The sequence below is a fragment of the Cornus florida genome, unplaced genomic scaffold (genome assembly GCF_030987335.1).
Source record: "Cornus florida cultivar Cherokee Brave unplaced genomic scaffold, ASM3098733v1 CherokeeBrave_3.0.0_Hap2_Chr04, whole genome shotgun sequence".
NCBI lineage: Eukaryota > Viridiplantae > Streptophyta > Magnoliopsida > Cornales > Cornaceae > Cornus > Cornus florida.
Window position 1 is genome coordinate 77,234,822 of NW_026775574.1, and position 14,983 is coordinate 77,249,804.

The following is a 14,983-nucleotide window of genomic DNA, read 5'->3' on the forward strand; positions in this document are numbered from 1 at the left end:
ATAAACATATACTAGAACATAATAAACAACATAGATTTTAAGAATGAAAAAATCCAGATAAAATAAGAGTGAAATTTGCCTATAAATAAATGGTAGCACAAATAACAAATGTAACCAAATTTAATTCATCCTACAATCCACAATGTTATTTTTTCTTAAAAGTTATTCAGGTTGCTTTGTAAAATTTTCAAAAATTTCAAGTCACTGAAAGCATGTTTTATTCATATCTAGATAATAACAATTTAAGCAAATTAGTAATCACAGGAATGGTGACTACTGAACAACACCAATGGTCTGTCGTGGTTGTTGTTTTTAATAATATACAAAGTATTTAAATAAATATAATTGTTGTTCTAAATAATTTTGAAATCATAATTCACTAGCCCTCTGAACAATAACTCAAGCCACTATATGGTTACAAATTTCAAGTGACACTCACTTATCCACTCAAATTTCACATAGAAGAACAAAATGACTACTGGTACTACTTTCTGCTTCTTCTTCTCTGCAAACCCTACCAAACCCTTCCAATTTTGGTCCCCAAAAACCCATCCATCATTTTCCAAATCTAATTACAACTCCTTTTCTTCCCCAATTCCTCGTTTGGCTTCCAACAATTTCGCCCTTTCCAAGACACTCAATCCCGTTATCTGTAAAAGCACTTCTACAATCTCCACAAACACGACCCATTACGAGGTACTTTGCTTTCGATTTCTCATTATATGTTTTTGTCAAATGTAGGAAAATAAATGAATTTTGAAAATTTTGAGTTCTGTTTGGAAGCTGAGAATATTATTTGAAGCGAATTTTTGTCTCTCGTTGCACTAATTTTGAAATATTTAATAGTTTTAGACTTCTATAATGGTGTTTTAATACTTTGCGCCTGATATCTCATAATTTGCGGTTGTGGAGGGTAGGAAAAGAAAACAATTTTGAAATTTTTTTTATTTTTTATTTTTGTTTGGAACCTGAGAATATTAATTAAGATGAAATTTGTATCTGACTGCACTATTTTTGAAATCTTAAATAGTTTTAAATTTCTATTATGTTGTTTTTCTCTCTCAATTCATTTTCTGGTATAATTCATGAATTTCTATTGGCTTCAATATATTCAGTATTCTGATATAATTTTGATTTTTTGTTGGAACCTGAGAATATTAATTAAGATGAAATTTGTATCTGACTGCACTATTTTTGAAATCTTAAATAGTTTTAAATTTCTATTATGTTGTTTTTCTCTCTCAATTCATTTTCTGGTATAATTCATGAATTTCTATTGGCTTCAATATATTCAGTATTCTGATATAATTTTGATTTTTTGTTGGAACCTGAGAATATTAATTAAGATGAAATTTGTATCTGACTGCACTATTTTTGAAATCTTAAATAGTTTTAAATTTCTATTATGTTGTTTTTCTCTCTCAATTCATTTTCTGGTATAATTCATGAATTTCTATTGGCTTCAATATATTCAGTATTCTGATATAATTTTGATTTTTTGTTGGAACCTGAGAATATTAATTAAGATGAAATTTGTATCTGACTGCACTATTTTTGAAATCTTAAATAGTTTTAAATTTCTATTATGTTGTTTTTCTCTCTCAATTCATTTTCTGGTATAATTCATGAATTTCTATTGGCTTCAATATATTCAGTATTCTGATATAATTTTGATTTTTTGTTGGAACCTGAGAATATTAATTAAAATGTATTTTTTTTTTTTTTTTGTCTGATTGCACTATTTATAAAATCTTAAGTAGTTTTAAACTTCTATAATGTTGTTTTAATCTATGAATTCATTTTCTGGTATAATTCGTGAAATTCTATTACCTCAATGGAATTGGCTTCAATATAAAAGTAAGAATGTGAAAAAATGTGATGCAGTTTTCTGATAATTCTGATGAGGTGGAGTTGAGATTAGAAATTGGGGGTCAAGAAATTCCAAGTTCCAGAGATGTATTTGTGGATGCAGATGAGAGTTCTTTGACAATCAGAGTAAAGCACACTGGGTCTGTTAAGACTCTCATGGAAAATACTTGTCTTTACGAGAAGATAAAGCCTGGTGAAACAATATGGTCAGTGGAATTGATCATATACCCATTTTCATTAACAACAGTGGTTGATTGTTTGTTTCGAGCTCAAAGTTTTTCTTTTTTTCAATTCTCAGGTTTATAGACGAAGATCAACTGGTTGTTAATTTGAAGAAGCAAGACCCAGATTTAAAATGGCCTGACATCATGGAGTCTTGGGAGTCCCTCACTGTGGGAGTTATGCAACTCCTAAAAGGAACATCAATCTACTTAGTTGGGGATTCAACTGAAATAAACCAAAAAATTGCTCGAGAACTGGCAGTTGGTCTTGGGTACGAACCTTTCCTCCTTTTGGGTTCTAAGGCAAAAACAATTGGGTGGTAGTGGTGTATCCGTTCGTCTGACACCTTGATGTTAATGATTTGTCAATTCGTTATCGCTTGCCCTTTTTGCGCAGCCATCTGGTTTTTATGGCGTATTTCATGTTTACTGCATTCATCTTCACATGACTTTACTACATTATGTTGTTAATGACAGTCAAGATAACATTATATTGTTAATGAACTCACCAAAATATATATGATATTGAGCTTGTATACTGGTTTTCGTGCATGTATGCTTTCCGCTTACAGGACTCAATCTGGATTTAATCATATAACTGTTTTCATGGTTCTACAGTAATCATGGTACTGAAATTCCTATAATTTTAGTGGTCTTTAAGAGCACCCTATATGTTATGTTTTTAACTTATTTGCAGTGCTGACTCAAATATTTTAATCATATCACTGATTACACGCTTCTACAACAGTTATCATATATTGTAATTATGGAACCAATTTTCTATAATTTTTTAGTGGTCTTTAAGTGCACCATATAGTAGTGACTCAAATACTTCAACTAGACTATGGTGACTCAATTTTGGATAAATAATGGAGTCTTTCCAGTACATTTCTATGTTGCCATGGCTTTTCATATCTTGCTATGTCCTAAGAGTTTCACTGGTTTATATGGCTGTCAGGTATACGCCTCTTAATACAAACGAACTGATGGAACAATTCGCCAAGCAAACTATTGATTCATGTAAGTATTATTGATTGTACTGGCTATTCATCAACGCTAATTTTCTGCCTCTACTAGGAGCTCATTATATAATTCATTATTAGAACCCCAATAGTCTGCGATAGTTTAAAGCTTATGTGAGTATGATTGTACTGGCTGTTCATCAACGCTACTTTTCTGTCTCTGTTACTAGGAGCTTAGTATATAATTCATTATTAGAACCCCAATAGTCTCCGGTGTATTAAAGCTTATGTGAGACAGTTGAACCAGGTCTTGGAGAGACCTCACAAATGTTTCCCAAGGACTCTTGCGACCATATGAATGGGTCTTGAAAAAAGAGGTCTATGGTTTGCTCCATAGTCTTTGCTACATATATATATTTATATATCATCATCATCATCATTTTCATCCCATTTAAATCTTAGTTGTTTGTCGTTGCTTGGTGCAATGGTAAAAATCCAGACAAACTGTGGTAGCCATTTCGAATCTGATAGGAGCCACTTTATGCAAGATAATGCTATATGTTAGTCATGTCTCAAGTCTTCCCCTTCAACATGCTTGTTGACTGGATATACATGGGGTATTGAACATTATCATTGTAACAGTTATCAAATGCGGTATGTTTTGGCAGATCTTAATTTTTAAGCAATTTAAGAACACCTAAATTTGTCATCATGCATTTTCTTGTTACATTTTGGAGTGCGATCAACTAGCCATTTCTTTTATATGTTTACTTATGCTCATCCTTTCTTTTCTTTATTTTCAGTAAGTTGTTAATCCTTTTCATTTAAATACAATTGCATTGATAATGAAGATAAACAAATGAATTGTGTAATACTGAAGATTTTATTAAAGGAAACCTATCATGAATTTGTTGTCACTAAGCTCGTGCCCTCACAATAATAATTGGGTCGAGAGGCTGGCCTTCCACAATCTCTTGAGTCTTGATCCAACGACTATGAGATGCGAGCTTAGTGAGAGCCCAATCATGATAGACTTGCTCTTTATTAAAACTTGTTCAGATTACAAAGACAATAAAAATGTCAAGTGACCTCCTCTAGAATGCTCAAAATGATTTTATCCCTCGTCTTTCAGTGCATTAACAAGTCTAATCAATTCCAGGGGTGATTGCAGAGGGGTCCGGCTCTGTTGCAGAAGCCGAAAGTGCTATATTAGAAAGCCTTAGCAGGCAGGATTTTGGCTTGAATTGGTTATTATTCTTTTCTTAAGGATCAACACATCTTACATAGGACTTGGTTGGTATTGTAGTCATGTTCGTGCTGTCGTTGCGACATTAGGAGGGCAGCATGGTGCTGCTGGAAGGGCTGATAAATGGCGGCATCTTTATGCAGGATTTACTGTCTGGCTGTCACAAACTGAAACCACGGGTATGTCTTTGATATTCTGTTTGTTGTTTCATTTGGGAGGCATCTTATATGAGTTATTATAATTTCAATTATTTGATCTTGTTTTAATTATCTTTGGGTGCAACAGGAGTTTACATGTGAAAAATCATCCTTCATCTTTACTTTATTTATTTATTTTTTTACTTTTTCTTTTTTTTTCTTTTTCTTTTTTGTTTGGCAAATATACTCATATACACATGCCTCCCCTTTGTTGGTATCTTGACTTTTTGTGATCACATTGCATCACATCAATAGAAAATGAATACAAATCAAATCATAATTGCTAAAGAAGGAATTTACTTCAAAAAGGTGAATTTTGCTTTTCCTGATTGGCATATGAAATACATCTCATTGCATGGTTGTCGGATGTAAACTACTTTGGACTATGTATCTAGGATTGTCGTTATTACCTTAAGGGTGATTTCAGAAGAATGATAAGTAACTTAACTGTTTTTCTTCAAATCCGTGTTCTTAAGCAAGGATGTCGAGATACTAGATAGGAGTGCTAGTTGTTCCTGATATCAAATTATTGGATTACATAAAAAATTATTCTAGATTAGACAAAATGGGAAACAATTTAGTAAAAAATTGGAAAAATTGAACTAACTAAACATTCAGTTCACTTTTAACTTTTAAGATTGTTGGGAAGATAATAGTTGGTGCTATTTTAACAATAAAACAATAGATTAAAGTAACTATAACAACCAAGAACTTTTAATATAAATATAAAATTTGAAAGAATGCTCATCAACCAAGGCATAGAAACTAATATGCTATTCTTAAAAAATAAATCTCACCCCCACTAGGATCGCATTACTCTCGTTATGAATCCTCTTTGTAATACGAAGGCAATTCTGTTAGAAGAACAGTTAATCATGTATGGCATACTGCACCTTTGATGATATAAAAGTACTGGTCTACACAATTAAGAAAGCAATGCTGGATACTTTCCATTTTTGTATCTTGATCTTTTTTAGTGGTTTTAGTTGTACTGGTGTCTCTAATGACTTCAGTATGCCCCATGCATGCATTAGTTGTGCCTGTTTTGAACGCTTCTTCTGTACTATATAAATGTTTACTTATTGGTGTCCCCCTTGATACAGATATAGCTTTACATTGTCTTACATGAAAAAAAATAAAAAGTAATAATAGAAAATTAAATTATAGTCCCATTTTTCGCAAGGATAGATAAGGAGGTGAACTCTGCATATTTCCAGTACTCTTACAGTGAGTTTTCAATTTGTCGCCCATAGATGCCATAGATGAATTGTTTTCAGCAAAGATAATGTGGATACCGTTTGGTGCCTTAACTGCTTTGGTTGGTCAGCAGTGTCTGTATATATATACATACATATATATAGATGACACCTTACCGCTAGAAAGTGCTGGAGCTCTCCAGTTCTGCAATCTCCTAATATTTTGCTACACTTTGCGTTTCTGAGAATTCGCCTCTCAGATCATATGGTTCAGGCCTAACATAGTTGCACATATTTTAATCAGAAGGAAGACATATTAACTGGAAGCACATCATGTTGTCATTGATAAACCATATGTTAGAACAAGAACCAACATCCATCACATTGAAATCAAGGCGTCGTTCTGCTTGTACTCCAGTTGATATAATCACGATAGTGCTTTTCTTTTCTCGTAAAAAGAAAAGCATACATGCAGACGCTAGTTTATGTATGACTTGTGCATCTATTTAGACCGTCAAGAAAGTCGAAAAAAAGCAAAAAGGATAACTACTTTAGTATCTTCTGCTGGTTATATGAACAGTTTGTGAAGTATTTTATTATTCTGACGACCTAAAGCTTTAGTTTTGTGAAAAAACTTTCTAACAGGCCAATTTTTTGTTGTATTCTGTGCCGCTATATATTTTTGCAAGATGTCTGGCTTAGTGCATAGAGACTGTTATTTCAGCTTTGAAGCTCGGATGGAGCCACTCCTTGCTGTTATGATGTGATCGGGGACTGAATTTGTATTCAAGATTGTGATTTTTGTTTACTTCTATGGCAGATGAAAATTCAGCGAAAGAGGAGGCCAGGAGGCATATCCAAGATGGTAGTCAAGCTTACTCTAATTCGGATGTGGTAATCAAGCTTGGGGGCTGGGATCCCGACTACTCTAAAACTGTGGCTCAGGCTTCCTTGAGTGCACTTAAACGATTGATTCTGTCAGATAAGAAGCTCCCAGGTACTCGACCGTTCCTTTTTAATATCTAATGCTGACATTGTACCATAATGCATCATAATTATCATTTCAATATGGATGAGCTTTTGTTGACTACATTTCTACTAGCAAAAACTGCAAACATAAATTACAGGTCAATGTTGAAAGAAAGTGACTATTATTCTTCGGATTTCCACCCCTGGATATAATTCAGCTCAATTATAGCCACTCTTGTCTTTGTTTCTCATAACAAAAACAAATAAGATGAAGTGAAAACTAGAGAGATTTTACTAGTCTAGTTCGTGTGACTGGAAAAAAGAGAGGACTTGTTATCTTCCAACCTGAATTTTCGAGAACAAAACTACCCACGAAGCTCTGGTGTATTTCAGTTTTCAGTTTTCAGTCTATACTCGGGTTGATTGATTTATATTCCAAATTATTTCGATCCCTTATCAATAGTGATCTGCCTCGGCAAATTTTAAGGAAAGGATTTTCCTGATAGATAGACATGACATCGGAAGAAACCCTACTGCGAGGTTTGGGAAAATGAATTGTTTTTCAATAATGTAAACCAGAATACAACCTGGGAAAAAAAAGATTAAGTTTCCAGTATGATTTTGCAATTTTAAATTTATTTTTTTACTTGTATAAAATTAATATATATATATTAATCCGTTGATTAACCACTAATTTATTTTGCAGGTAAAAAGAGTCTATATATAAGGTTGGGATGTCGGGGTGATTGGCCAAACATCAGACCTCCTGGGTGGGATCCATCAACAGGAGCTGAATCCTCTCCTTCAACATTGTAGCACTGATCATAATACCAAAAAAAAAAAAGGGGGAAAAAAGAAGGAAAAAAAAAAAAAAAAAAGTCATAACAAAATGAATTTTGCTTTTCCAAAGCATTTGTGATCATCATCCTTGTAAATGCATATAGAAAAATCTTCAAACCCTGCCCTCATAGGATAGATCACGTAATTTTATCGCGCGGATTTTCCTCAATTATATACTCTAAAATCTCATATTCATGTTGTCTATGTTGTTATCATTATAGATCTTGGAATTTTTATTGTATTTTATTTATCTCATCAGTTTCCGAATTGGTGTAGCCATGTTCTCTCCCCATTCCCAGTTTGGGGGGAAAAAAAATTGAAAACGAGAACAATCCAACTCAACCGCTCTAGCAATGTGACAACTTTAGCTCGTAAACACAAAAGTACTGTGTGCACTTTTTTGAAAAGATTTCATTACGGAGGAAAACAAAAGAAAATTTGTAAGATGGCGCACTTCAGCCGAACCCAATTCTCCTTTCCAAACAATGCCCAAGACGGACTGAACATCACAACCTGAACACCATGGATTCTGCTACAGTTGCAGTCCCAACCTCACTTGTAGTAAGTCGCTGCAACAAGCACCATGCGACCTGTGTTGTCCCAAAATTCCATCCCATCCCTCAACATTGCAATTGAGCGACCCATGGATTGGATTGGTTTATCACACCTATTTACCTTCGGAATAGCTGACCTTGGTGACAACCTGAAGGAGCTCTTCAAAACACACTCCACCATTTACTCTCAACATCCTACCCATGAGAATGGTTAAAAACTGCTTCATTTCAAAACTTCCATTAACATACAACACACAAGCAGCAACACCAAACATCGCGCCAAACTGGGAAAGCTTTTCGCATTCAGCGGTTATATCTATTTGCAGGGTGAGAGCTTCCACGCCATGACAGCAACCGGACACCGAATCAACGAATATTCCACACTTTCTTCTTCCAAGCTACAAAGTTATTAACCACATGATTTCTCTGTTGTTACTTTTTATTTTATTAGAAGTTGTCTTTCAAGGTCTTTTCTAACAACTCATCTTGTGAGAACTTCTACAGCAGCAATTCAAACATGCCTGGGTGCTGACAGCCAATCATGGATCAAACAGTTATTTACTCCACCCAACAAGGAGATCCTAGTACTGAACTATATATCAATTGAATCTCTCTCAAACCTACTAGATGTTTCACTTTCAACCCCAAGGTGAGACACTCGCCGGAAAATTTTCACTGGAAATACCACATTGTTTGGGCTCAATCGGCTTGCCTATCATTTCATTCGAGGTTAACTCCCAGTTTTGACCTAAACTTGAAAACCACAACTCAACTCGTTTGTGGCCCGAAGTCAGACATCAAAGAGAGAAAAATAATTGGGCTCATCCCACGCAACCAGGTCAGCAAACATATTGTAGCATAATATATTTAAGGAAAATTAACAAATGTAACATTCAGAAACATAAATACCTGCAACAGACAGAGTTTGCATCAGTTGCGTACCCACAAGTACTACTACTAATTACCATGTATCAATCTATAAAGTCGGATAAACATCCATTAACAAAACGGAGAGGAAAGTTCGGACAGTTCCCAAACACCAAAACCTAAAACGATTCAACCATGTTCACTAAGATATTTCACAACTTCAAATCTCCGCCACAGAAGCATCAAAACACCTTGTCTTCAAGTATGTAAAGCGGTCTTTTGGAACCTACCATACCATATTGAAGAAAGAAGTGATTTTGATCATTCAGAGACCACCGGGACACTCTAGCTTATTTTTAGGTGCATCTGCTTCACATGTAGGTTTTGATGGTATCTGCAAACAAAAAAATAATAATATTAAATTCCAAAAGTTTGACACTCAGCAGAACCAACACACTTTTCTATATCATTCCAAAAGTTTAATTTTAGGAAGTAATAGAAATCATCAGAAAGCTTATTAACATTCTCGACACCTCCATTAAGAGAGTGTAGTCAGTCAAATGTTGTTTTAGTTAATTCCTCGATTCCTTACTAGAAATTATTTATTGCCTTTTTTACTAAAAAACACAATTCAATGTATTTCACCGAGGGTTTAACCGAGTGCCCTACTGCCCTCCGAAAACCCTCCATTAACAAACCAACATGAAATGCATGGTAGTAGCATAAACTGCCAACAAAGTTACTGCAGCAATAACCACAGAATCTCAAATAAGGATGGCTCACTGAACCCTATTCATATAAAAAAAACACGTGAGCAGATTATACCATGCTATCAATTTTAAAGAATACATTTTCTTTAGCACATTGATTCGCTAATTGGGGGGAAAAAATCATAGAAATTCCACCCCTTGGAGTGTTATCATCAAACAACCATTCTTGCCAAGTGCCAGCAATCTAGGAAGCAAAAACACGTCGAAAAGGTCAAAGTAGCCATGTTAAAAATAGCATTGCGTTACACATGGACACAAACACGCTGACAGACACACCCAAAAAAAACAAGTCCAAATATTTTTCCTTAAATAAAAGGACAAGCTGCAAATACATGTAGTATTCTCTTCACACTACGGGGTTCTTTGAAAGTATTCCTATTTTATGAAGTATTTTATAATCAACTTTCCAAATAAGTCCTCATACTTTTAGCCTTTTTATGTTCCAACCTCTCCATAATTTTGAAGTATGAGGACTCTTTGAAAAGTTCCAACAAAATAGAGGTGAAATATAAAAAAATTTAGTAGTTTTCTATTTTAACTTTAATTCAGTAACATCTCTATTACTTTGTTCAAAAGAGTAAAAGATTAAGAAGAGTAAACTCGTCCAAAAAAAGAAGAAAAAAAAGAGCAAATTAAGAGTCACTCCCACCCGCAACAGAGCGTCTAAAGCTTGGACACTATCGACTGTCGAAGCTTGACAGCCGCAAATCTTTTTCAACTTTAACAAATCAGTCACCTCCTCCATTATTCTTCTTTCTTTCTTTTCCTGTTCCATCTTATTCCATCACAAACCCCCCATTCATCCTCAGTAAATACTCACTTTAATTATCAATTAAGTCATATTTTTTTTCTAAACAGAACCCCAAATATCTCCCACTAGGGTCCATTTGGTTAACCGGAATTGATGTAAGAAAGTGAATAGAAAAGAAAGTGAAGTAAAATAAGATAAAGTGAGGTTTCTATTATGCATTTGGTTAGCATGATATTCTTTTGAGAAATTTGTGAGAAAATATTGTTTTATAAGTTTGGATAGTATGAAAGTGAAAAGAAAATGATTTCACGTACCAAAACTAACCTTATGAGTTCAATACTAATATACATTTGTTTTTTAATATACATCATCATGCAATAGGTCAGGTAAAAAAGGCAAAAAAAAAATGATAATAATAATAAAATAATATATAAAATTGGTTTACAAATGAATATATATGTGTGTGGAAATACATACAAATATATATATATATATATATACAAATTGGTATATGAATGAATATCTACATGAGTGCATGTATGTATATGTGTCCAATTACATACAAACATATATATATATATGCTAAAATTATGGATAATTTGGGTTTGTTATTTAAAAATATATTCTTTTACTGTATGTGTTTGTGTGTATATATATATATATTTGGTACTTGGCTCTTTAGATTTATTATTATTATTATTATTTTAAGTTCTCATTATATATTAGGACTCAGATATTAGATCGACTCACTTCTTTTGTGAGTCTGGAGACGAGTCCTAAATAAAAGAGAGTCCATAAGTTGTAACATAATAGTAGAGTCCTAATTTATCGATGAAGAACACTCACTTCTTAGAAGAACAAAGAAAAACAAGTAACAAGGGTATAACAGGAAATTTAAATATAACGATACAACTTTCACGGGAAACTAAAATTTTCGCGTGTTTTATGGAGGAAACTTTTTCTGGAAAATCAACTGTTATGAGTATTATTAATCAGAGAAAATGGAGTCAAAGCAGAATTTCTAATGATGGAAGATATACACTCCCTTTGGTTTTCATTACTATTTATATTACAAGATTTGCCAAACAAGTGGATACAATCAAGGAGGAGTAATTACAGTATATGTAAAAGGTAAATCACCTAATCAAATCCCATAATTACAGGAACTATATTAAGGTAGGTCAATGTTAGCTAATACAATCCTAAATGTAAGGCATGATTATTGTCACTATTTACAATGAAAATCCTCATTACTGTTTTAAATTTTCTGTTTCTTTTTTGTAGAAACTGAAGAGAGAAATGAAGATGGAGGCTGTACAATTCTCATTACTCAACCCTAAATAAAATAAGGGATATTTATAAATATAAGAAAGGCCTAATTTCATTATGGCCACAAACTATAAGTAATTACAATTTGATCCAACATATATATATATATATGTAGTCTAACACTCCCTCTCAAGTTGGAGAATATATATCATATAATCCCAGCTTGGAACAGATAGTTCTTAACCGATTATGACCCAACACTTTGGTAAACATATCAGCTAATTGATCTTCAAACTTCACAAACGGAGTGGGGATGCTCCCACGCAATATTTTTTCTCGAATGAAGTGACAATCAACTTCAATATGTCTGGTCCTCTCATGAAACACAGGATTGGATGCAATGTAAATAGCTACTTGATTATCACAAAACAACGAAATGGGAGTTTTGACTATCAAAACTCACAAACGGAGGGGAGATGCCCCCACACAATATTTTTTCTCAAATGAAGTGACAGTCAACTTCAATATATCTGGTCCTCTCATGAAACACAGGATTGGATACAATGTAAACAATCCAAGTTCCTCAAGAAAATGTTATAACCATGTCAACTCACTAGAGATATGGGTCATGGCCCTATACTCAACTTCAAAACTACACCGTGCTACCACTGTTCGCTTTTTAATTCTCCATGTAACAAGATTCCCTCCTACAAATATACAGTAGTTTGTAATAGATCTCCTATATGAGGGATACTGGGATAAATTAATTTCCCAACAAAGATATCTGCCAGCATCATTAAATAAATCACCCTCATTTGACAATAGTTTTGTATTTGGGTCCATAGGAGCATTAACCGGACAACTACCTAACATACATGTTTCTTCTAATAAGTCCAACACATATTTCCTTTGAGATAAACTTATTCCTTCCTTAGATCTAGCAACTTCAATAACCAAAAAATATTTGAGTTTCACCCTTAGTTTGGAACCGATTTTGCATAAACAACTTCAACTTGGCAATGCCTCGAGAATCATTAACATACACCGTAAGAAAAATGAAACTAGCTTTAGTGTGTTAGTGAAATACCGAATGATCTTTCTGGCATTTGCTAAAGACTAAATGCTAATGCTGCCTATGAGAATTTTCCAAAACAAGCCCTTGGAGATCGTTTCAATCCATACAAGGCCTTTTTAAGGCGACAAACAAGATGAAGGTACTCCCCCTGAGCAACAAACCTATGTGGTTGCTCCATATAAACTTATTCAGCAAAGTCACCATGTAAAAAGGCATTTTTCAAATCTAATTGAACTAACGGTCAGTTACGATTGGCAGCAATGGAAATAAGGACCCGGATAAAAGAAATCTTCGCAACAGGGGAAAAAGTCTCATCATAATCAACACCAAAGGTCTGAGTGTACCCCTTTGCAACAAGACGAGCCTTCAAACGCTCAATAGACCCATCATAAAGGTATTTCACAATATAGACCCACTTACAACCAACCGGTTTGGAACCAGAAGGTAAGGGAACAAGATCCCATGTCCCATTATGATGAAGGGCATCCATTTCATCTATCATTGCTTTACGCCAATCTGAATTAGAAAGAGCATCTTACAAAGTCTTGGGAACAAAAGTAGTAGACAGCTTGGATAAAAAACAGGATAAAGAGGGTGAAACATGATTATATATGAGACAAAGTTAGAAATAGGATGTGCAGTAACACAAGAGCAAGTACCTTTACGCAAGGCAATAGGAAGATCATCAGCAAGAGGATGAACCTCAATAGAAGTAGACAATTTGGTGGGATGCTTCTTGTAGTCGTCGACTATACATTTGAAGTGGTTTTGGTGTGACAGACTCAGTTAAAGTAGACAAAACACGCAACTGAAGTAACAAATCAATAGTTAAAGACGAACCACGTGAAGAAAAATAAAGAGTGTCCTCAAAAAAGGTGACAAAAGCACTACAAGTGCTAGGATCCCAACATTTATAACCCTTTTGAGTTCGAGAGTAACCAATAAAGACACATTTAATGGCACGAGGAGACAATTTATCAGTGTCAGAACGTAAGACATGAGCAAAGTGCGCACAACCAAAAACACGAGGAGTTAATGCAAATATCGGACGAGTAGGAAAAACAATAGATTAAGGGCATTTCCAGTTAAGAACGGAAGATGGCATACGATTAATTAAGTAGCAAGCAGTTAAAACAGCATCTCCCCAACATGCATTTGGAAGATGCATGTGGATCATTAATTTCAATTAAATGTCAATTTTTTCGTTCTGCGACGCCATTTTGTTGAAGAGTACAAGAACAAGAAGTTTGGTGCAAAATACCACAAAAGTCACAAAATTGAGAAATAGCACCTTTGACATATTCCATGGTATTATCAAATTGTAAAGTTCGTATAAAACACCCAAACTGGACCTCAATTTCTTTAAAAAATAATTGAAATATAAAAAAAAAAAAGTTAAAAACGATCCGTCATTAAAAATATTCAAGTCATCCTTGAATAGTCTATCAACAAAGGTAACAAAATATGAAAAACCTAAGTGACAGACATGATTCACATTCTAAAGTAGACACCGACTCAAGAAAAGGTAAGGCAAACTTCAAGTACCTCGAGGAGGGATGACCCAACCCATAATGCCACTGGTGGGCAGAGACCCGTGAATGGAGGACCATAACACCAGTAGACGGCTCACAATCCAAGTAATATAGACCATTTTTCACAATGCCGCCACCAATTGTCTTCTCTGTTTTGAGATCCTCAAAGACAAAAAGATGGATAAAAGGTCACAGAACAGTTGAGTGTTTGAGTCATCTTACTCGTAGATAATAAATTAAAAGGGAATTGAACCAGTTGCACAGAAGATAACGAGATGGAAGAAGTTAGTGGAACTGTACCCTCTTCCACTAATGGGACGAGTCCTACCATCAGCTAAAGTAACAAAAGAAGGAGAATTAAACTTGTGAAAATCAGAAACTAAAGATTCATTACACATCAGATGGGTAGATGTCCCAGAGTCAAGAACCCAAGTGGAAGATAAAGACTTGAAGTGTCAAAAACTCGCAATTGTACCTAACTGGGCAACGGTAACAACACCGTTAACAGATTTTTGTTGTGCCGAGTTGACTAAGGAATGGAACTCGGCTCGGGATAGTGTGACACTATCAGTGCTGCAGATTCTGACAATGTAGTAGAAAAAAAATGAAATGAACCAATTTTTTTTTTTCCCCACAGATTCTTTTTCCTTTTCTGTTGTTGTATT

At 34.3% G+C, this 14,983-nt stretch overlaps 2 protein-coding genes across 18 annotated transcripts in view; one reads left to right on the plus strand and one right to left on the minus strand.

Annotated features, from left to right (window-relative positions):
- Nucleotides 1-306: 306 nt before the first annotated feature.
- LOC132303581 (probable inactive shikimate kinase like 2, chloroplastic) lies at nt 307-7,741 on the plus strand. The gene is made up of 8 exons (XM_059800896.1): nt 307-696; nt 1,885-2,075; nt 2,168-2,362; nt 3,049-3,110; nt 4,212-4,278; nt 4,359-4,477; nt 6,512-6,688; nt 7,367-7,741. Exons 1-8 carry the CDS (start codon nt 472-474, stop codon nt 7,474-7,476), a joined length of 1,146 nt encoding a protein of 381 aa, XP_059656879.1. The 5' UTR covers nt 307-471; the 3' UTR covers nt 7,477-7,741.
- A 1,152-nt stretch (nt 7,742-8,893) lies between these two features.
- Nucleotides 8,894-14,983, minus strand: part of LOC132303580 (inactive poly [ADP-ribose] polymerase RCD1-like) — a 50,365-nt gene continuing 44,275 nt past the window's right edge. For all 17 annotated transcript variants that reach the window (XR_009481290.1, XR_009481288.1, XR_009481289.1 and 14 more), the window contains one exon: nt 8,894-9,315. Coding sequence is in view for 1 of the 17 variants with exons in the window: in XM_059800895.1 (XP_059656878.1) it covers nt 9,247-9,315 (69 nt within the window). In the remaining 16 variants the exon portion in view is untranslated. The remainder of the gene's footprint in view (nt 9,316-14,983) is intronic.

Excerpts from the sequence above, each read along its gene's own strand:
- LOC132303581 (XM_059800896.1), top strand. The coding sequence starts at position 472 with ATGACTACTGGTACTACTTTCTGCTTCTTCTTCTCTGCAAACCCTACC. Across the intron at positions 697-1,884 it reads CAAACACGACCCATTACGAG|TTTTCTGATAATTCTGATGA; the intron begins GTACTTTGCTTT and ends AATGTGATGCAG. Across the intron at positions 2,076-2,167 it reads AAGCCTGGTGAAACAATATG|GTTTATAGACGAAGATCAAC; the intron begins GTCAGTGGAATT and ends TTCAATTCTCAG.